The sequence below is a fragment of the Macaca thibetana genome, chromosome 1, assembly GCF_024542745.1.
Source record: "Macaca thibetana thibetana isolate TM-01 chromosome 1, ASM2454274v1, whole genome shotgun sequence".
Taxonomy (NCBI): Eukaryota; Metazoa; Chordata; class Mammalia; order Primates; family Cercopithecidae; genus Macaca; species Macaca thibetana.
Window position 1 is genome coordinate 109661253 of NC_065578.1, and position 22281 is coordinate 109683533.

The 22281-nt window shown below is 43.9% G+C and overlaps 1 protein-coding gene across 1 annotated transcript in view; it reads left to right on the top strand.

Annotated features, from left to right (window-relative positions):
* Positions 1 to 21431, top strand: part of KCNC4 (potassium voltage-gated channel subfamily C member 4) — a 69724-nt gene extending 48293 nt beyond the window's left edge. The window contains exon 4 of the mRNA XM_050745884.1: positions 20970 to 21431. Coding sequence (XP_050601841.1) covers positions 20970 to 21052 — 83 coding nt within the window. The 3' untranslated portion in view covers positions 21053 to 21431. The remainder of the gene's footprint in view (positions 1 to 20969) is intronic.
* The last annotated feature ends 850 nt before the right edge of the window (positions 21432 to 22281 follow it).

Below are 22281 nucleotides of genomic sequence, written 5' to 3' on the forward strand. Positions count from 1 at the left end.
TATGAAAAATACAAAAAATTAGCCGGGCGTGGTGGCAGGCACCTGTAGTCCCAGCTACTTGGGAGGCTGAGGCAGGAGAATGGCGTGAACCCGGAAGGCGGAGCTTGCAGTGAGCCGAGATCATGCCACTGCACTCCAGCCTGGGCGACAGAGTGAGACTCCGCCTCAAAAAAAAAAAAAAACAAATAAAGTCCAGAGGCAGTGTTCCAGGGCTAGTATGGCAGCTTTAACCAAGTCATCAGGGATGCAGCTTTCTTCTAGCTTTTTGCATCACTGTCTTTTGCACACAGCTTTAATCCTAAAACATCCAAGACTATTGCTGGTGTTTTAGCCGTCACATCCACATTTCAGGCAGGAAAAGTGAGAACAGAAAGGAATAAAAGGACATGACGTGCATGCCTGACCTGTCTGCCCCATTAGGAGTCTTTCTGCAATCCCATCCAAGTTCTACTTATAATCCTTTTGCACTTGCCAGTAAGGGAGGTTAAGACAAGTTGTCTTTTACCTGGGCACACTGCTATGCTAAACAGATTTGAGCTTGTGGTAGGAATGACGAATGATATTGGGAGCAAGCAGAAATTTCTGCCATAAACACTTTCCTAGGCACTGTATGGAGATATTATTCGTATATCTAGAATCTGTATTTCTCCTAAGATTTATGAAGGGTTTTTGTTTCCTGCTTTTTTTTTTTTTTTTTTTTTTTTTTTTTTTTGAGATGGAGTCTCTCTCTGTTGCCAGGCAGGAGTGCAGTGGAGCGATCTCAGCCCACTGTAACCTCCACCTCCCGGGTTCAAGCGATTCTCCTGAGTCAGCCTCCTGAGTAGCTGGGACTACAGGCATGCGCCACCACTCCCAGCTAATTTTTGTACCTTTAGTAGAGACGAGGTTTCACCATGTTGGCCAGGATGATCTTGATCTCTTGACCTCATGATCCACCCGCCTCGGCCTCCCAAAGTGCTGGGATTACAGGGGTAAGCCACAGTGCCCAGCCATTTCCTGCTTCTTAAAATAGTTCCGTACTTTCTAAATTTTCTTCAGCACGTATATGTTGATTTGACAATGAGAGAAAAAAAACCCATCCATCCTCCTTCAAATCATTCACACAGATGACTATTAACCCTGCCCAGAGTCACCTAGGCTATGCTGCTTTTACAAGGATGGCACAAAAATTCTTAAAACAGGATTTGAGCAAAATATCAATTCTATTCAGCTTGAATGAAATCTACCATATCACCCTTGGAGGAGGCATGGAGCAGAAGTGGCAAATCCTCCAAGGCGCTGATGAGAATCACAGCTTCACGCACAGCCAGCTCCCCAGCCCTCAGCCTCCCCTCTTCCTGCTCCCATCTTCTCTTGTCTGGGAGCGCCTCCCACACAAGGTCTTCTCCACACTGAAATCCAATGCCCTCAGGGGCTGCTGGGCTGCACGCCCATCTGGACTCAGAGCTGAATAGCAGGGGTGGATGCTGTGGCTCAGCGGGTGAGGCTTAGCCTTTGCACAGCCTATCACAGATGGCTCCGTTTACTTGTAAATCGGAGGTATCCTCCTCAAGCACCCAGAAGGTAGGTCAAGGACCTGGAGGAGTCTCCTTTTCCTCATAGTAAACCAAAGGCTGGGCCCACGCATCCTGACCCCTCCTGTCCACAAGGAAATTGTTGAGGAATGAATCGTACGCCAGATCAGCAGGTGACTAGGGCACATGAGGAACCCACTCGAAGACTTTCTCTCAGTGTGCCGCTTGTCTAAGGCATGATGAACAGGTGTTTGAGAGGGGATGGCGGACAAGCAAGGATCACTCTATTCCATATGGAATTGAAGCACGGGTGCTTAATTCATGAGATGAGCCCAGACATTCCTACTTATTCCAGAATCTTTCCTCCCCTTCATCTTTCTAAATGGATGTCAATTTTATTTGGGGCTGTACTGTGCTCAGTTGATACCTGATCTCTCAGGCTCTCTTACAGATGTTCACAGTGCTGGACCATGAAATGTAGGAACAGGACTCTGGGACGGGTATGTATGCCTGCAGAGAAAGGCCCAAGAGGAAAATAAGGCTGCATTTGACCTTACCCTTTCCCTTCTTGGAGGAGGAGATGCCTGGGAATGAAGCAGCTGTCTCACACTCCTAAAAAGGAAGGCCCCATGCTAGGATGGTGGGGCAGGAAGCTAGAAGGATCTGAGGTTCTTCTTGACTTTCTTGACAACATCTCTAGACTATCTACTTCCTGATTTCTTGTAATATGACACAAATAAAAGCCTCATTTGGGTAAGCCAGCATGGTTGGGTTTCTAGTACAGGGAGCCAAATACAATTTTAAGTGATGCCTCAAGATTGTCAAAGAGGGTGCCTTTTTGTGTGATTGCAGACTCGCCAACCAACGTGCATTTCCTGTCCAGGTTCTGTCCTCAGGCTCACTTCCTCCTAGGTTGGACCTGGCCAGGCTGCATTGTCCCAGCAGAACTCCCAGCAGGCCTGGGCATGCATCTCGGATGAGGCTGAGCTCTTTGACTGTTCATCTGTATTTATCACTCTGGGAGAAAGTGAAGAATAAAATACCATGGATTGTTTTTACTTCTCTCAAGAGAGAATGTGGCATACAAGAAAATGCATCTTGGCTGAGAAGTCCCTGAGAATTAAAAACTTGATCTTCCTGAACTAGGAACAGGGGGGCTTTTCCCTCTCTTTATCAAACCATTTAGGGCATAACGGTGCTTCCCACTGATAGCCCCATGGATTGTAGATCTTGAAAATCCTTTGGGATCTGTAAGATCTTAGGACTTTGTAAAGAGGAATTATGATCTTAGACTAGATAGCATGCAAAAAAAGAAAAAAAGAGGAAATGATGAATATATCATCTATCAGGTTTCAGGCTTTTCTCAATCAATCAACATGTTTTCCAGTGCCTACCATGTGTCTATATAACCTTCACAAAATGAACAAATGTCTTTAAAAGATTCCTGCAAAGAAATCCGAGTTGGAGATAATATCAATAATAAAAGCATAAAAAACGAAAAGAATATTTCTGGGTGACCCTTTTCCTTCTTTATAAGTTCTTTATTAGCCACTTCATAAGGCAAAAGCAATGAGAATCCAATCAGATCTGAAAAGAAGTTGACAAAAAAATGCAACATTTAAAAAACAATTATCTCTTTGGGAGGCTGAGGCAGGTAGATCACGAGGTCAGAAGATTGAGACCATCATGACTAACACGGTGAAACCCCGTCTCTACTAAAAATACAAAAAATTAGCCAGGTGTGGTGGCGGGCGCTTGTAGTCCCAGCTACTCGGGAGGCTGAGGTAGAGAATGGCGCGAACCTGGGAGGCAGAGCTTGCAGTGAGCCGAGATTGCGCCACTGCACTCCAGCCTGGGCAACAGAGCGAGATTCCGTCTCAAAAAAAAAAAAAAAAAAAAAAAAAAAAAAAAAAAAGACAATCCTCTGAAACGTGGTTGCCATTTATTATTGTTAATGAAGGGTATTGTCCTAAGAGTTTTTGTCTTGAGATATTAGCTAATGATAGCAGAAAATTGCCCAATTAGTAAGATATTTAAAAATTAAGCATCTAGACCATGAAGAAAAACTTTCTCAATTTTTTCATTGATGCTTAAAGTCATTACAATGCTTAATCCGGTATTTAACAACATTTCATTAAATCTAATGATAAACATATGCATGAATCCTTTGCAGTTCTTAGTAACTGCAAAACACAAAAAGCCATATGCCCTTAGGGAAACACTTGCTTTTTCTGCCATGAAAAATGGCTGAAATAAGACATGAAAAACAATACGGCAATAAAAATTGCAATCTTTTGTCAGCAGGCCTTATTGAAAGATGCACTAAAAACATTGCTGAAAAAATTTTAAATGAATATTAGAACAAAGTGTGCCTGATAGGAAATCTGCTATATATTTTGTTTAAAGTATAGAGATTTCTAACATCTCAGATAATGGAATTTGCTACATTTTGTTGAAATACGAGAATTATATGAGAAAGCACTATTTTTGAGCCACTAAAGGGAAGATGAGTGGGAAAAGAGTAAATGACTTCCTTAATAAAAATGCTTTATAGAAAAAGTATTGACTGGAATAAAAAGAGGGATCTGGTGTGGTTACAAAGATAGAACCACACTTAATATTCCTTTACTGGGCAGCAAAGAAGTTAAAGCCATAAGTGTGCAAAATGCTGTGTTGTCATTGATAATGTTAATTTCATAAAAAGAAGGTCTGTAAAATATAAAAGAATTCTTACAACACTTTGTAATGGGATATGGAGTGACCAGGAAGGTCTTTTGATTCCCATAAAGGTTTACCAATTTTCTCATGGCAAGTACTTAAGATTTATCAAAATTAAAAAGTGACTTGTTTTTCTTATACAAAACAACAAGCATTCCATTTTAAAGGTGATGCTTTATCATCTTTTAAAAATTGACGACATGCTAAGGAAAAAACATTTGAAAACAGATGTTTAGATGTTCCCATCATTACACAATTTTGCCCAAAGCACTATTTTGTAATACCTTTAAATCTCTCATACCTGTGCACTTAGAAAAGAATTGGAAACAACATTTTCTACCTTATTTTAAAATCTTGTGAATGAGGCCATAGGTTTTGATTCCATTTTATTAAAACTATAAAGATATAATTATATAATAAATGCTTATAAAATATAAAGTTATAAAAATAGTTCTGTTTGCTTAAAAGAACAGACTCTGGGTGCTATAGCAATTATGTGATGCTTATTGTGTACTGTCTTAGACCTCTGGCTTCTTATCTCGAACGCCTGACCTCAAGCCATCCTTGAGTACTGGGATTGCAGGTGTGAGCCGCTGCACCCAGCCAACCTGGGGCTTCTTATCATAGAGCACTTTGTCTTTTGATGCAACTGGGAGCTCAGTGACTGCTTCTTCTTTCTGTGCCTTTCCTCTTCCCTAACTTCCCCAACCCTACCCTGCCCCAGCGCCTACCTCTTTGATCTGCAGCCGCTGCATTTGTGAAAGTGAATTTAAAGTTCAGGCCAATAGAGAGTTTCCGGTTCTTGTAGCATACATTTTAAGGCCCATTTACTTGTCCTACTCTGGCTCCCAGAAGCCCATAGGATAAGCTCTAATTTCTTAGCAATACAGCTCTGCTTCTGCCTCACTATCTCTATCAACCTTGTCAAATCCATCTTTCCCCAATACTTCTCCAGAAGCCCTTCCTCTCCCCTACTAAGTGGAGGTCTAGATTTGTGACAAGGTACTTCTCAGGTCCCATTTCTTTGGCCCTGACCCCCTCCTTTTGGTCTTTTCCTCCTCTGAGGGCTTTCCAATAGTGCTTACCTGCACAGTCGGGCTTGATAATAAGCATTTGTCATGATGAGGATGTCCTGTCTTTCCTGCCTGTCAGGCCTTGAGCACCTGTGGTGAGATTCCGCGTAACCCCATCACCCAGGATAGCCTTGGGAACAACAGAGGATGCTGTGCACAGGCCCTGTCAGGAAATGCTCATTGGTGACAGCATGACCTCTGGTGTCTGCTTCATGACCTGTTTGCATCTGTCACTTGCACATTTTTCTGTTGTGGAGGGAGTTGAAGTGTGCTGTGGTTCTAGAATGGCTGCCTGCCTGGTGGCAAAGGGGACATGTGGGGTCAGCAGTGGTGGGGCTTTTCAACCTGTTTTGGGGACAGCCAGCTATCCTGAGCCCAGGAAACTGAGGGCTGGATGCTGGCTCATCCCTTGGGTAAGAGATACGGTAATAACAGCTGTTCTGGGCCAAAATACATTTAGTGACATCCTGGGAGATTTTGGTGCATGAGGCATGCTTTAAAAATACATGAGAACTTAAGAGTTTTTTTCCACACCTGCTGGGGAAACATGTCCACACATCTAGGCTAATATTAGGGCTGTTTATTTCCTAGGGTGGACATTTTCTTGGCTGTCTAAGATTGCTGCTGGAGATAGAATGACCGATATTCACTTTGGCATCCTTCAGCCAGAAAGGACGATCAAGGTTAAATAGGAGCACGTCTGGGCAACACAGACAGACACCCAGAAATATGTAGGCCACTCCAAACAGGGTCATCAAATGACCCACAGTGCTGCTCAAAGTGGCCCTTACATAAAGGACTCCAGTTTACAGTATACATTCATATGGGAGACTGATGGTAGGTTCAAAAATCCAGTTTTATACATAGAATAAGAAACAGCTCTTCCAGTGGGAAAGACTACTTTGGGGAACAAATTGAGGCCTGGAAGGCAACCAGCCTTCCTCTCTTAAAAAAAAAAAAACCAAGCTCTTGCAAGCTTTCAGTGAGGAGGGGAGCTGAATGGGGGTCTCCATTTGGGGAGAGTCCTTCTCAAGCATCTCTACCTCTGGTCTTTTTCTCTCCTCTGGGTACAAATCTCTCCCATTCTCGCTGGTCAAATGGATGGGGTGCAGGAGTCTCTTTCCAATGTTATTCTTGGAGCAACTGAGGAATTCCAAAAGGGACTTTGCATACAAAAAAAAGAAAGTTTTTCTTTTTTTTTTTTTTTTTTAACTGAACAGGTGTCTTCTGACCCAGGGTAGCAAAGCCAAACACTGACACTGGGACTGCAGTGAGAGAAACCAAGACATTTATTGTAGGGCACCAAGCAAAGAGAATTGGGCAGCTAATGCTTAAGCCCTGAAGTCTTCAGTGGCTTACAGGTAAGAGTTTTTAAAGGCAAGGAGGCAGAGGTTACAGGCAAAGTCATAAATCAACACATAGAGGTTGTACATTGGTTTGACCTAAAAAGGCAAGACATCTCAAAGTGGTGGAGAGAGGAACAGGTCATAGGTGGATTCAAAGATTTTTTTGATTTGTGATTGGTTAAGGAGCCTTTGTCTAAAAATTTGGGAGCAGCAGAAAAGAATATTAGTTCTGGCTCATGGGCATGATCTCCTCCAAGCCCTTCAGGAAGAAATTTAGAAGAAAGAACAGAGGTCGCAGTTCAGTCCTTAGTACCCCCTTATCTGAGGTTGACATGCCAGCAGATCCATTTGGTAGGGGTCCAGGTTTCTGAAAAAAACTCAGGGACATTTGTTGAGATGTTGTCTTTAGTTTCTACAGGGAACCAAACAGGACTTTAACTTCCTTGGCTATTGTTTTAAGCCGCTGTTACCATCCTGCTTACCAAGTTGCTCATTTACTTCTCAAGGCTAGCCAGGAGCCTGCAATTTTCCTGGAAGGAACTCAAGATTTTTCTTTATTTAGGCCCCTAAGAGGGATCCCTGCTGGTCTCTGGAGAAGGAGGGGGAGAAAGAAGGGGGAGAACAGGCAGGGTCCGGCGGCTCATGCCTGTAATTTCAGCACTTTGGGACACCAAGGCAGGCAGATGGCTGAAGGTCGGGAGTTCGAGATCAACCTGGCCAACGTGGTGAAACCCCATCTCTACTAAAAATACAAAAATTATCCAGACATGGTGGCACGCACCTGTAATCCCAGTTACTCAGGAGGCTGAGGCAGGAGAATCACTTGAACCTGGGAGGCAGAGGTTACAGTGAGCCGAGATTGTGCCACTGCACTCCAGCGTGGGCAACAGAATAAGACTCCGTCTCAGAAAAAAAAAAAAAAAAAGAAGGGGGAGAGTGAAAAAAAATAAAGTACAAAATCACTTGCAATCAAAATAGAATTTATTGATGCTATGCTAGTGACTTCTTTTACCTTGTCCATTCCCCGCACTCTTTGAGCATCTTCAGAGAAAGATCTCCTTTATGGTGTTTAGGTTCTTCCTAGGCTAGAAGCCTTGGAAAATAAATTTACAAGTGACTGATGAGTGAACAGTAGAACTCACAGGCTCCCTGAGTTTCCAGCAGCAGAAATAAAACATAAAATAAATAAAATAAAATAAAATAAATTTCCCACCCAGAGGATGGCCCCTAGCAATCAGGTTTTAGGCTGCTAGGCTGCTAGAAGAGGGCTGTAGCCAGAGCCCAAAGGACTTTTAGAGAGGGCTGCCCAAGAAGTCATCCCGGCCTCTGTTCCCAGGCAACACTGAGGAACTCTGCACTCCTCTGGGCTGCTTGAGTTTCTTGCATTACATCAGTACTTATGTCAAATGTTAACCCTCTCTGGTTTGGAGAAAGCCCCAGTAGTCATCATCTTCCATTTTAGCACCAGGGAGCCTGTTCTGGGGCCCCTGAGGAACTCAGAGCCAGGGAAGAGGCCCTTGGAGGTGGGTAGGACAGGGTAGTTCCTGCTGAGCACTAGACCCTCTTCTTCTGAAAACACGGAGAAACTGGACCGCTGGTACTCTAGCCCCAGAAAGGCCCTTGGTTCCTTTGTTGACCTTCCCAAGTGACTTGTTGCACCTACCTTCCTAACTTGTTTGTCATTTGTTCACTCATTCATTCTTTCAGTATAGATAGACCCAGCCTACCATGTGATAACATTAAACCTCAGAGGACAGCAGGAATCCAAAATAAGTACATGTAGCCTTGTTCCCCTTTTACATGGAGAGCTAGGGACAGGGTGGGGACTGGCTCTTGAAGTTCTATGAAGGCAGAAGAGGCTCTGTGGAGCATTTAATAGATGCAGCCATTCTTCTGCTTAAGTACAATTCACCCAATTCCCCCGATAGCCCTGTGGAATAATGGGCAGGAAAGCAAGTTAAGTGGCTGATCAGGGACACAAGTACCAGCTTTGTGGCAACCAGATCCCAACACTGTTGCATGGGGAGAGAGTCTCAGCTGACTGAAAGGATCAGATATTGAAACATTCATAGCCACAACACTGAAACTGCACGCTGGAGGGCTGAGTGAGGAGGGGAGGGGCTGGAGTGCAGAACAAACCTGGTCCCACAAATAAATCCAGTCCCAGGACATCACTTTCCTAATGAGAAGCAGCAAGAATTTCTGCAAGGTTCTTGGAAGACCCTCTGGAAACAGTCATTCATTGTTGGTAACCCTCATTGAGTGCTTAGGAACAGCCAGGCTTGCTCTAAGCACTTTACATAGGACAACTCCCTTAGTCTCCCTAGCAACCCTAGGAAGTAGGTACTATTACTATCCCCATTTTGCTAATGAGGAAAGGTAAAACGACTTGCCCAAGGGCACAGAACCCATAAGTGGCAGGGCTGGGATTTGAACCCAGCCTAGCTCCAGTCTCTGCTCCTAGCTATAAGTCTGCCACAGCTGTTGTTACCATTCTTGACCCAGATTGACCCCCTTGCTCTTCGTATGGGCCCTATTTCTTCCCCTTAAGCCCTTGGCATTTGTACCCCAGGGGACCGAATACCAGGAGAGACCTAAAGTCTGTGTTCCCCAGACCCGAGGACCCTGTGCCTTGATGTGCCATTGTTATGGGGATGTTTGCTCCTTCTGATGTCTCCTTCTTAGCTCCTGGTTAGTTCTCCTGAAGCATCCCGCTTTCTCACTTTGGCTTGCTGGGCAGGCTGAGCAAGCACCATCTGCCAAGGGGCCTGCAGCAAAACAAACTGCAGCAGCCCCAGAGGTCTTGTAGCTTCCACTTAGCAGGCAGCCCGCACGCCTCTGTGGGCAGAACCCTTGGGGAGAGGGCTGCTATTCATCACTTGTTTGGCTGTGGGAGGCTCAGGAGTCTGTGTAGGGTGGGCTTTGCTGGAGAGAAAGGTGCTGGTTTTCTGGGAGCTAAGGAGGCCACTGGGAGGGGTTGGGGCCCAGGAGGGCTGCTGCTGGACTCCACGTTGCTCAGGACCAACGTCTTTTCTCCATTCTGATGCAGAAGAACATTGTGCTTGCTTGTTTGCTATTTATACTGCAGTTGCTGTCTAGGGGTTTTCTTTGAAGGGAACGAATAGACTCTGAGGCTCTAAGTACATTTCTGGCTCAGTGCTGTGCTGCACACACCCCAGTTTAGCTGATACGAGGCCCATCCTTATTCCCGCTGCCTCCATGTCCTTCTGGAATCCATACATTCCAGATAGCACCACTACCCCAACACCTCCACCACCCACATGAACACACTCCTAAGGACATTTAGAATCCGGCTCCTGCTTCCTTCCCTGGCCAGCAAAACTTCATTTCAGCCTCTCTTAGGATTAGGTTATACCCTTAGTCATCATCTTATTCTGTTGCTTTTAGCAAGATGCGACCCTCTACCTTGAGTCATTCTTAATCCTCCTTGCCCCACTTCCTATGTATCTCACCACCAGGAAGGGACTGAAATCGCCTTTGCAGAATTGTAAGTAATGAGAGAAATCTAACATGACAGACTGCATCTTGCTTCTAACCTCACAGGCTAAATTGGTTTTTTGCTTATTCTAGTCTGGAGGCCAATATAACTATGAGAGGAATATGGTTTACAGTTAAACTTTGAGGCCAGAAAAACTGCCCCTTCCTTGTTCGGAGATTGAAGTCGCATTCGTAATACGTGGTTAGAATCATGGTAAGGGCTCTAACTTTGCTGAAGAATAGGCATAGTTAAGCAATAACCTGCCATGGCTTAGCATGTTTTTCTTGAAGTGTTTTTACTACCCCAGAGTCATGTAAGCAGGGGTCGCAAGATTTATAACTTCCCCAGCTATGCCTATAGATGACATCACTATTGTGAATCCTAAAGAACTTCCCCATATGTATCTGGGGTATTTTTGAGATTTTTTTTCAGATTTGGCATTTTGGCAGACCAAGAGATGCCACCTGGTCTTGAGACCCTCTCCCAGTACCTGCCTCAGCGGCACAAAGGCAGTTTTAGACACCCCTGTGATCTCATCCCCCGCCAATCAGTTGTTTCAGTTTCTCAGCCCCCTGGCTGTCAGAGTGCCCTTAAGAAACCCTAGCCTTGGAATTCTCGGGAAGACAGGCTTGAGAAGTTTCTCCCGTTATGCTCGTGTGGCTGGCTCTGAGATTTTTAAACTCTTTCTTTGCTGCAACAACCTGCTGTTCTCATTGTTTTCTTCAGGGCAACGGGCAAGAAGAACCCATCAGGCTGTGACAGGGCCATCTTTTCAGAAAGCAAATCTCCCCGGGCCTTCCTGTAGCCTGGTACCTAAACTACGTGGTATTTTGTTTTGTTTTGTTTTGTTTTGTTTTCATTCAGGCTTATTAAAGTGCAATTTACACCAAGTAAAATACAACTCAAGATTTTTGACAGACACATCAGTTGAGTAGCCACCACCACAATCAAGATACAGAACAATTCCATCACCTCAAAACATTCTCTCATATACCTGTAAAGCCAACAACTTCCCCCATCCCCAGCTTCTCACAACCACCAACCTAATCTGTGGTGGTTTTATTTTTCTCCCCTCTGGTTTCGCCTTTCCCAGAATGTTACATAAACGAATTCTGGAGTCTGGCTTCTTTCACTCAGAGAGATTCAGCCATGGTGTTGCAAGCAGCAGTAGTCCATTGCTAGGTAGTATTCTGAAGCATGGATGTACCACAGTTTATCAATTCACCAGTTGAAGGACATGAGAGTTGTTTCAAGTTTGGGGCAATTATGAATAAAGCTGCTATAAACATTCATGTAGAAATTTTATGTGAACATATGTTTTCATTTCTCCTGGTAAATACCTAGGAATGGGATTTCGGAGTTGTAAGGTAAGTATATATTTAACTTTTTTTTTTTTTTTGCCAGATCTCAGGCAAGAGGATATATTTAACTTTTAAGAAACTGCCAAACTGTTTTCCAAAGTGACTGTATTATTTTGCATTTCTCCAAGCAGTGTGTGACAGATCCAGTTATTCTGCATTTTTACAATGTCAGGTATTGCCAGTTTCCCCATTCCAACCTCCCTCCATTCTAAAGATGTGCTACATGACACTTTTGTGATCTATTTTTGTGCTTCTTTTTCTCAAGTGGCAGCCCTAGAAGGCAGGAAATGGGATTTGTTTATTTCTATATTGCCTACACAGAGTATATCAGGGTAGGAGCTCAATATATCTTTAACACATATATGAATGAACAAATGAAGCTTTCTAGGCTACTTGGCAGTTTCTAGAGGACAGACTACTGATGCTCCATCCTTCTCACCTGGAAAAACACTGACGTCTAACCGGCTTCCCTTGGTCATGAGCAGTTCCTGATCTACCTCTGTCCTCACCCCTCCTTGAAGTCATGCCGCCTTAGACTCTCCTCTCTGGGTCCTTTCTGTTTGGATGTTGCCTGCTGCATTGGCCTCATTCCTCTAGAAATAAGCTGAGTGCAGAGAGGACCTTCCCCTCCAGTACCAGGTTATGATCAGCAGATCCCCCAGGGAACAAGCTACTGGAAAGATTTAAGGACTGTGTGATTAAGAGAGGGAACAGCCATGAAGAACAGTTGCATCTGCCTGGAGATCAAGCCAAAGCTAAGGAGTTAGATGAGGCTATACTAATAACATCAGGGTGGACTTAGAGGCAGCCTAATGACCCTGTCCACACAGGCACTGTGAGTCCTACAAGAGTCATGTAAGCAGTCGCCATATGTGGCTACTGAACTTCTTTAGGGAGATAAGCTGCTGACTGGTGGGTGTGAACCAGGAGGCTGAGCGAATGACCTTCAAGAAAGGAACAGGTGCGAGGGAGCTGGTTGTGAGGAAGATAAATAGAAGCAGTATGTGTGGGGAAAACAAGGCTACAGAGGTGGGAGGGGATTGCCTCCACAGTGCGCCTGGCTCTTCTCACCCAACCACACCGCATCAGAAGTGAGCAACCTATCAGGTGTCTGAACACAGGATGCCTGGCCTACCCTCTCAGTCACATTGCATTTTTCAGCCCCTGCAGACTGGCTGTGAGATGGCCTCAATTCAGAGGTACACATTCCAGACATTGGAGGAGTCTGTTGATGTGGAAGTTCAGCTCTTCAGTAGATTTAGACCCTGGGGGGCTGAATGGAACCCTCTTGAAAGATCTCTTCAGGCAGGCTTGGAGGCAAATGGAAGGATCCTGAGGATGACAGTTCCGGAGAGGGTAGAAATAGAAAACAAACAAACAGTGAATGACTCTCCAGAGTCAAAGGCATATGCAGTTCTCCTTGTGTGAACTGGCAAGGGCCAGATGCCACTCAGACCCTGGAGAAATTGAGCACAGAGAAAAGAGAGGTTAAACCTTCAGAGGTGGGAAGGTTGTGAGAGTTCAGAGCACTGATGGTGTGGTTGGGTAAAAGCTGGGTAACAGAAAGTCAAGAAGAAAAGAGCATTAAAGATCATCTACTCCAAATTCCCTCTTTATACAGGGGAGAGATCTGAAGCCTGGGATCTCTCCCAGGTAGGAAAGGGATAGCCCACAGTTACATTGCTAGTTAGTAGTAGAGCTAAAACTGGAACCCAATTCTCTGGACTCTTGAGAGTAGTTTTGAATCCTGGCAGCTCATTAGAAAAATCTAGTCTAGAAAATTTATCTTAAAGAGCAAAAAGCTAAGAATGGGAAGCAAGACTCATGTGAACCCAGATCTGTTTGGACTGGTTTATTCCTATCCCAAATACCTGCACTTGTGTAGCCTCTGATTATAGGGGCTTAAGCTTGTGAGTTCAGTGCCAGCAGACAACTTTCTCGTTCTTTAGAAGGCCATTCCAACAAAAAGTGGGCTAGCTGCCTCTGGAAACATTTAGGTCCAGTTTCGCTAGGAAGCAAACAATCATGTGGGGGCTGTTTCTAGCGCAGGGTAGGGAAGAAGGGGGTTGGGGTGTGGGGTTGGGGAGGAGACTGTTCCCATCGCATGCTTTGGGAATCTTCCCTCTTGCTGCCAACTGTACAGTGACTCTGAAAAGCGGCTGAAAGAGGAGGAGGAGGAGGAGGCTCTGTTCACACATGAAAGGCTAAGTCACTTAGGTTGTAACACACACTCACCCATAATTACCCCATATTCCTCTAAATTATCCACACCAGGATGGACAGATCCCTCCTTCCTGCCACAATTTTCCCTAAAGTTGTGGACCTCTGATGACATCGAAACTGATCTAACATAGTAATTTTGTTCTGGGGTAGCTGGCCCACTCTTGTCTCCTTCTGTGATCTGTAAGCCCTACTGAAGGGACCAACTTGACTGCCTTATGTGTTCTATGTGACCATCCAGCTACAGCTGGTTGAACCAGAATCAGATCCTGTCTCAATGTTGAACAATCTATTGGCTGGTCAGCAGCCAATCAGATTCACCCTCTTGAGAATTTCAAGTATGTGCTGCACAGCCAGAATGCAATCAGAGCTCAAAGGTTACTGAGAGTTAGGAACTTTACCTACAGTCAATGCTGTGAACAGGCTGAAGTTATTAAGAGGCAGAGATGCTTCTTGAACAAGCTGCAGAGAGAAAAATGGCCCAAATGTATAAATAGATGAGACCATAGAGACACCATAGAGGCCCCAGAGAAAGAGAATCAAAGGGAGGGACTATAAGTCATTTCAAAGAGGGCTTGGATGGCTATGAAAACAGAGCTCTTAAGGTTATAATAAGATTGAAATTTTCCGTAGGATGCTGTAGTCATGCAATAGTGCTGTTTTCTTGTGGAGATAGAAGACTTAGCCACTCATAATCATGACATTTCATTCATAATAATCCATGATTGGAGGTGTGGGAATGTGAATAGGTATCTCACAGTTTAAAAAGGGAGAGAGAGGAAAAGAGAAAAAGAGGGGGTGGGGGGGGAGAGAGAGAGAGACAGAGAGAGAGAGAGAGAGAGAGAGAGAGATACCTCGAGCCCTAACAGTTCAGATTTCCCAGATTCAATTTTCAAAAGGAGACTGGCTGCACTTTATTTCCACGAGCTGTCTTAGAACCTTACATTGACTACTTCGTTCATTTTGGTTTGCTTTTCTGTCCTTTGCATGCAGCAAATTCATCCTAAAATTCATTTATCTTTATGTAATCTGATTTCCTTGTATTATAAAAATGCTCACTCCCAAGTCTCCAAGGGATAGTCCTGGAGTTGGTTGTGGTGTCTATCTAAATCTCCACAGTTCCCCTGACAATTGGCCTTGGCAGAATGAAAGACCATTAAGAAGCTGAGCAAGGCGAGGAAGGAGGAAAGCTTCACCTCTGTAACTGCATGTAATGTTTCCTGGAGAAAATGAGCCCCGGAGCTGAAAGAGGGCATCTAGTTAGAGCTACACAGTGCCTTTCACTGACCTGCTGTGGTCCCCAGAGAGAAAGTGCTGTGTGTTTCCTAAACAGGTTCCTTTACTCATTCCATAAACATTTACTGTACATAGATATGGGCCTGACCCTGGGTTTGGCGCTAAGGAAGCAGATAAATACAACACTAAACCTTCACTAAATCATGAGTTTCTTCTCATGGTTTAGTGGAGACACTTTGGCATTCTGTTGGTACTGCAACAAAACGGTCTGCCTTCTATGAGAGTTATTTATCTCTGTGTCGGCCTCTTCTTTGAGACAAAGGGTCTGGAAAGAACAGAGACCCTGGGTTATCATCTCTCCTTCCCTCCGCTGAAACTAATGCTGAGCCTGGCACTCAAAAAGTGACTGGAGAATTGGCTACCAGGTTTGGGCTGTGGATTTGAACTGTGTTGCTCCTCCCCGCCCACTGATGGCCACCCTGGCCCTCTCCTCCCTGCCCACTGATGGCCACCCTGGCCCTCTCCTCCCCACCCGCTGATGGCCACCCTGGCCCTCTCCTCCCCACTCGCTGATGGCCACCCTGGCCCTCTCCTCCCTGCCCGCTGATGGCCACCCTGGCCCTCTCCTCCCTGCCCACTGATGGCCACCCTAGCCCTCTCCAGCAAATCATGGAACTATGTGCTCCTGGTCACAGTGGGAGGCTAAGGAGCATTGAGGAATGTGGATAAACCACTCAAATTCATTTTGGGGGAAGAGCTCAAAGCACATGACCACTGGATATGGGTTAGTGGTGTCTGTAGGGAGGTGCCCTGGAACTTATAGATAAAGCCACTCAGCTAGAAGGAGAGCAGGTAACAAAACTAGTTGTCCCTAAGTTCTCTGGATGCCATGAGTTTTCTGAGGGAGCATCCAAATTTCAGAGTCGGCACTGGTGTAGAGAGGACTCTAAACACTCCCAGAACCAACCCGGGAACATAAGGAGCTTCCTTAGGACTAAAATGTTATTAAGAACTTAATGTGGAAGTCAGAGCCAGAGCAATCAGGCAACAGAAAGAAATAAAAGGCATCCAAATTGGAAAAGAGGAAGTCAAATTATTTCTGTTCACTGATGATATGATCTCATATCTAGAAAGCCCTAAGGACTCCTCCAAAAAAACTCTTTGATTTGATAAATAAATTCAGTAAAATTTCAGGATACAAAATCAACATACAAAAATCAGTAAGATTTCTATATGCCAGTAAAACTCAAGCTGAGAAGCAAATCCAGAACACAATCCCATTTACAATAGCCACCAAAAAAAATTACCTAGGAATATATTTAACCAAGGAGATAATACTATTCAGCCATAAAAAGAATGAAATCTCAATGAGGAAAACTACAAAACACTGATGAAAGAAACTGTAGATGATATAAACAAATAGAAAAATATCTCATGCTCACAGTTTGAAAGAATTAATATTGTTAAAATGACCATGCTTCCCAAAGCAATCTACGGATTCAATGCAATCCTTATCAAAATGCCATTGTCATTTTTCACATAATTAGAAAAAACAAGCCTAAAATTCATATGAGACCTAAAAAGAGCCCGAATAGCAAAAGCAATCCTAAGCAAAAGTAGCAAAGCTGGAGCCATTACACTACCTGACCTCAAATTATACTACTGGGCTATAGCAACCAAAACAGCATAGCATGGGCATAGAAATAGACACATAGATCAATAGAACAGAATTAAAAAACCCAGAAATAAAGCCACATGTCTACAGCCAACTGATGTTTGAAAATGTCAACAAAAATATACACGAGGGAAAGAATACCCGGGGAAATTGGATTGCTATATGCAGAAGAATACAACTGGACCCCTGTCCCTCACCATATACAAAAATCAATTCAAGATGGATAAATACTTAAATATAAGGCTTGAAACTACAAAAATACTAGAAGAAAACCCAGGGAAAACTCTTCTGGACATTGATCTAGGCGAAGAATTCATTACTAAGACCTCAAAAGCACATGCAATAAAAACAAAAATAGACAACTAGAACTTAACTAAAAAATTTCTGGACAGCAAAAGAAATAATCAGCAGAGTGAACAGATGACATGCAGAATGGAAGAAAATATTTGCAAACTATGCATCTAATAGGAGACTGATGTCCAGAATTTACAAGGAACTCAAACAGCAACAAAAGCAAAAAACAAATAACCCCATTAAAAAGTGGGCAAAGGAAATGAATAGACATTTTCAAAAGAAGACATACAAATGGCCAAGAAGCATATGAAAAAAATGGTCACCATCACTAATCATCAGGTTTTAATGCAAATTAAAACCACAATGAAGTATCATCTTATGTTAATCAGAATAGTTATTATTAAAAAGTCAAAAAAACAGATGTTGGTGAGGATGCAGAGAACAAGGAATGCTTATACACTATTGGTGGGAATGCAAATTAGTACAACCTTTATGGAAAAGAGTATGGCTATTTCTCAAAGAACTAAAAACAGAACTACCATTTGATCCAGCACTTCTGCTACTGGTTATCTACCCAAAGGAGAAGAAATCATTATATAAAAAAGATACTTGCACTTGTATGTTTATCACAATAGCAAAAATAGGGAATCAACCTGAGTGTCCATCAATGGAGGGCTGGATAAAGAAAATGTAATATGTATATACCATGGAATACTATTCAGCCACTTAAAAAAGAATGAAATTGGCTGCACACGCCTGTAATCCCAGCACTTTGGGAGGCCGAGGCGGTTGGATCATGAAGTCAGGAGATCAAGACCATCCTGGCTAACACAGTGAAACTCCGTCTCTACTAAAAATACAAAAAATTAGCCAGGCATGGTGGCACAGGCCTGTGGTCTCCACCCAGGAGGTGGAGGTTGCAGTGAGCTGAGATCACACCACTGCACTCCAGCCTCGGTGACAGAATGAGACTCTGTCTCAAAAAAAAAAAAAAAAAAAAAAAAAAAAAAAAAAAAAAAAAAAAGAAATCATGTATTTTTCAACAAAATGGATGGTACTAGAGATCTTAAGTGAAGAAAACCCAGAAACAAATTCAAATACCACATGTTCTCTTATAAATGGGAGCTAAATAATGTTTACAGCTGGACACAGAGTGTGGAATGATAGACATTGAAGACACTGAAGGGTGGGAGTATGGGAGTGGAGTGAGGGATGAGAAACTGCTTAATGGGTACAATGTACATTATTCAGGTGAAGATTACACTAAAAGCTCAGACTTCACCACTACATAATATATCCATGTGAAAAAACTTATATCCTTTCAATTTATTCAAAAAAAAAAAAAAAAAAGATAAGGAAAAAAGGACCTTAGTGCTCTGTGACCTTTATACGTGAAGAATGGGTTAATAGAAATAGCTGGGTTTTCATGGTGTTCAGGCAAACAGGACTCCTCGACCAGAGAGAGGAAGAGAATTTCAGTGTCTCCAGCTTTTTCAGAAGGAGAGGGAGCCCTGACTAGCCCCCATGGGTACCTGGACTTCTTGAAAGGACTTTTTCTGGAGTGAAGACATAAGTACCTAGCTCCCATGGCATAATATATTGACCATCAAAAGCATAAACCAACCCCCGTGCCCCACATTCTGCCTCGGGACCACCCAGTTCAGCCTGTTTGAGTTCTATTTCTCATTACAATTCTGATTTACCATTAATCTCTTAGGAGGCTCATTGGCATGTGTTAGTCCTATAGTGCATCTAAATGCAAGAGCATCATCTTCAGGCAGAGAGAGCAGGACATTTTGCATTCAACACATCTTAGAACAGCCCTAAGAGCTTAGTATCTCACGCAGGAATAATGCCTCATGTCACCAAGTCAAAAACAAATTAAAGACTGACAAACACGGGCCTTCAAGGGGAAGACTGCAAAAGTGAGTTGATAACAGACAGTTGCCACCAGAAGTTCTCAACAGTGCTGAGAGCTGGGTCATATGTATATACCAATACCACCCACACATTTTTAATTATTAGAGACTCAAATTTCACCAAATTGCAAAGGACATGTAAACTGTCTTCTTCTGAAGCCTCTGCTTTCAGCATTACCTTCTACCCCACATCCCGCTGAAATCTAAATTTAGCCATCTGTTTTCACCATTCCAATAATCACAGGGAGTTAGGCTTACTTGATAGCGGTGATAACGTAAGTGAAGTCAAGAAAGAACACACATCATTAAAAATGTTCAGGACCAGCCAAATGCCTTTGAAATCACTTGCTTTTTAGCTGGAAATGTGAAATAGCATAGTGGCAGCTTGATGTCCACAACATCAGGAGGATAATAGAAATGTAATGCTATTCCCTGTGTCACTTTTAATGCCACAGGCAACTCTGGGCTCTAACAAATTAACATTGGGAAGTTCTTTTCTTTAAGAAAGAAGAAAATAAGTTTTATTGGTGAAATGGACAGCCCACCACATTTCTTATTCCATCACCTTACCTGTCCCTGAGGTAGCCCATCTGCTACCCACCTTGGAGCGCTTCCTCTCCAAATGAAACTTACGGCCTTCATCTTCTTTCAATACCAAGATCTATAAAGTCTGACATTCAAGTCAGTGGCACTGCCATGGGAGCTGAGAGTGACAGTGCTCCTATCTCCAAAACCTGGTACACTTTGTTCTAAACCAGATTCCAGGAAGGTCGGAGTGAGAAGTAACATCGTAAAAGTCCCCAGACCCAGCACCCCCAGGAAAGGGGACAGGAGCAGAGCCCTCTTAATTAAACGTAGGCTAACTCTAAAAGGTTTTATATGGCTCTGTGCTATAAGTTGTATGACCTCACTAGGTGCAGATTTATAAGACCCTTTCTTTTTGTGTGCAGTGTTATTAGAAGAATTCTTGGCCTGGGCATGGTGGCTCATGGGCCAGGCACACTGGCTCATGCCTGTAATCCCAGCACCTTGGGAGACTGAGGCAAAATTGCTTGAGCCCCAGAGTTTGAGAGCAGCCTGGGCAGCTGGTGAAACCCCATCTCTACAAAAATACAAAAAATAGCCGGGTGTAGTGGCTTATGCCTGTAGTCCCAGTTATTTGGCAAGCTGAGGCAGAAGGATCACCTGAACCCAGGAGGTCGAGGCTGCTGTGAGCCATGATCGCATCATTACCCTCCAGCCTGGATGACAGAATGAGATCCTGTTTCAAGAAAAAAGAAAATAAAAGAACAGAAAAGAAAAGAAGGAGGGAGGGAGAGAGGGAGGGAGGGAGGAAGGGAGGGGAAAAAAAAGAGAATTCTCCAGCGAGAGTCACCAAAGAACATACTAAATGTCCCTTGGGCAGATCACCTTTCTGGACCTCAGTTTCTTTATCCATAGATTGAGATGATATGAGTCAGTGGTTTTGAACCAGGGTGACTTTGCTTCCTGGGGACATTCGGTATCATCTGGAGATGGAGGTTTTTGGGTTGTAACAATGAGAGGGAGTATGCAGTGCCTCTATCATCCACGGACGCTGCTGATCAGCCTACAATGCACAGGCTCTGTGTGCCCCAACAAGCAAGTATTTGGTTTAAAATATCAATTGTGCCAAGGTTGAGAAACCCTGGAGTGGATGATTTCAAAGTTCTCTCCCACCTATAAGATTATCTTCCCTTTGGTGTATTAAAAACCCATGTGAATATGTATAATTGGGATCCCCAGGTTTTAATGGCAAGGCCCAAAATGTATTCCAGGTGCCAGGAAGGCGCCCTGCTTCTGTGCCCATGCCCTGATCTCACCTTCCTAGCAAAGCAGACCCAGGGCCATCTGCTGCCATCGTATCTGTCACCCCAGGGTCAGCAGAACACCTATCATCATGGAAGGCATTCCCAGCTAGAGAAGCTTGATGGGAAGTGGGGACAGAGGTATTACTTGTCACCGGGCTTTTCTAGCTACCAGGTTCCTCTCATTATCTGGTGAACTCTGTTCCTGTCTGTCAACATGCCTGTCAGGGGCCGAACTGCAATCTACCTTCCGTCTCACGTCTATTTCTTTCCTTTTCTGGGACTTAGGTCTGCCAGCTCTGAAGACTCACCTTCCCCGGCGGGGGGACTCAAGCTCTTCATCACTCCACCCCTCAGGCTCGGCTTCATAGTCCTAAAGAGATTTGAGCTGTGGGCTTTTCTTCCAGGATACAAATGCAAGGAAAGGCTTGATGTGCATATCAGTGGAACATCTGTGCCACTTCTCTTTCCTGCACCCATGGCAGACATCACTAATCACCACAAAACTTTTCCCCATTGAGCTGGAGCATGGCTAAACATGGCTGTCTACAAAGCCACTTCCAGTTGATAGAGTCGACATTCTGATTTTAACCAAGTCGCCATCCTATTCTCTGAACCATCCAAGTGAAGATAATAGGGGTTGGGAGAGATAATGAATGAAATGAAATTCTCAACTAGATTGTAAGTTCCTTGCGGGCAAGGACAAGTTCTATCTCATTCACTTGTCTATCCCCAGTATACACAGGAGAGGCCCAATAAACATTTGTTGAATGAATGAAGAGCCTCCCAGTTTGTGGTCTCCCTGAGATGCATGCTCCCCACCTGGATCCCTAAAATTGGAATGGACTCCAATTCATAGCTTGCCATCTGGACTAATGCTGGGTAGAGTTATCCTGGGAAAGGAGAGATTTGAAAAAGCAAAGACAATATAGTGAGCTCTGTTCTCAGGTGTAAACAGGGAATGTAGGACTGATGCTTTCCTTTATTTCTAAAAGAGCGATAATGGCTGTGAAAGAGAGCTTTGAAAGAGTCTGGAACCTGTGTCACTTCCCCATGTTAATTTTTTTTTTTAATTATCCCTGTCTTGGTTCCCTGTGGTGATTTAAGGGCTTTAGGATTTTTTTTTTTTTTTGAGACAGAGTCTCATTCTGTCGCCCAGACTGAAGTGCAGTGGCACGATCTCAGCTCACTGCAACTTCCGTCTCCCGGGTTCAAGTGATTCTCCTGCCTCAGCCTCCCGAGTAGCTGGGATTACAGGTGCCCGCCACTATGCCCAGCTAGTTTTTTGTATTTTTAGTAGAGATGGAGTTTTACCATGTTGGCCAGGCTGGTCTCGATCTCTTGACCTTGTGATCCACCTGCCTTGGCCTCCCAAAGTGCTGGGATTACAGGCATGAACCACTGCACCCAGCCAGAATTTTTAAGCTATCATTTATTGAGTGCTGTGTCCCATCAGCTTTGTAAACATTGACCCACTAGATGATCGCAATAGGTTGGTTCTCTTTTTAACCATTTCTTAGAAATCGAGGCACAGAGGGGTTAATTACATACCCATGATGCCCAACTAGGGGGTGACTAAGTTCAGATTCATACCCAGGCC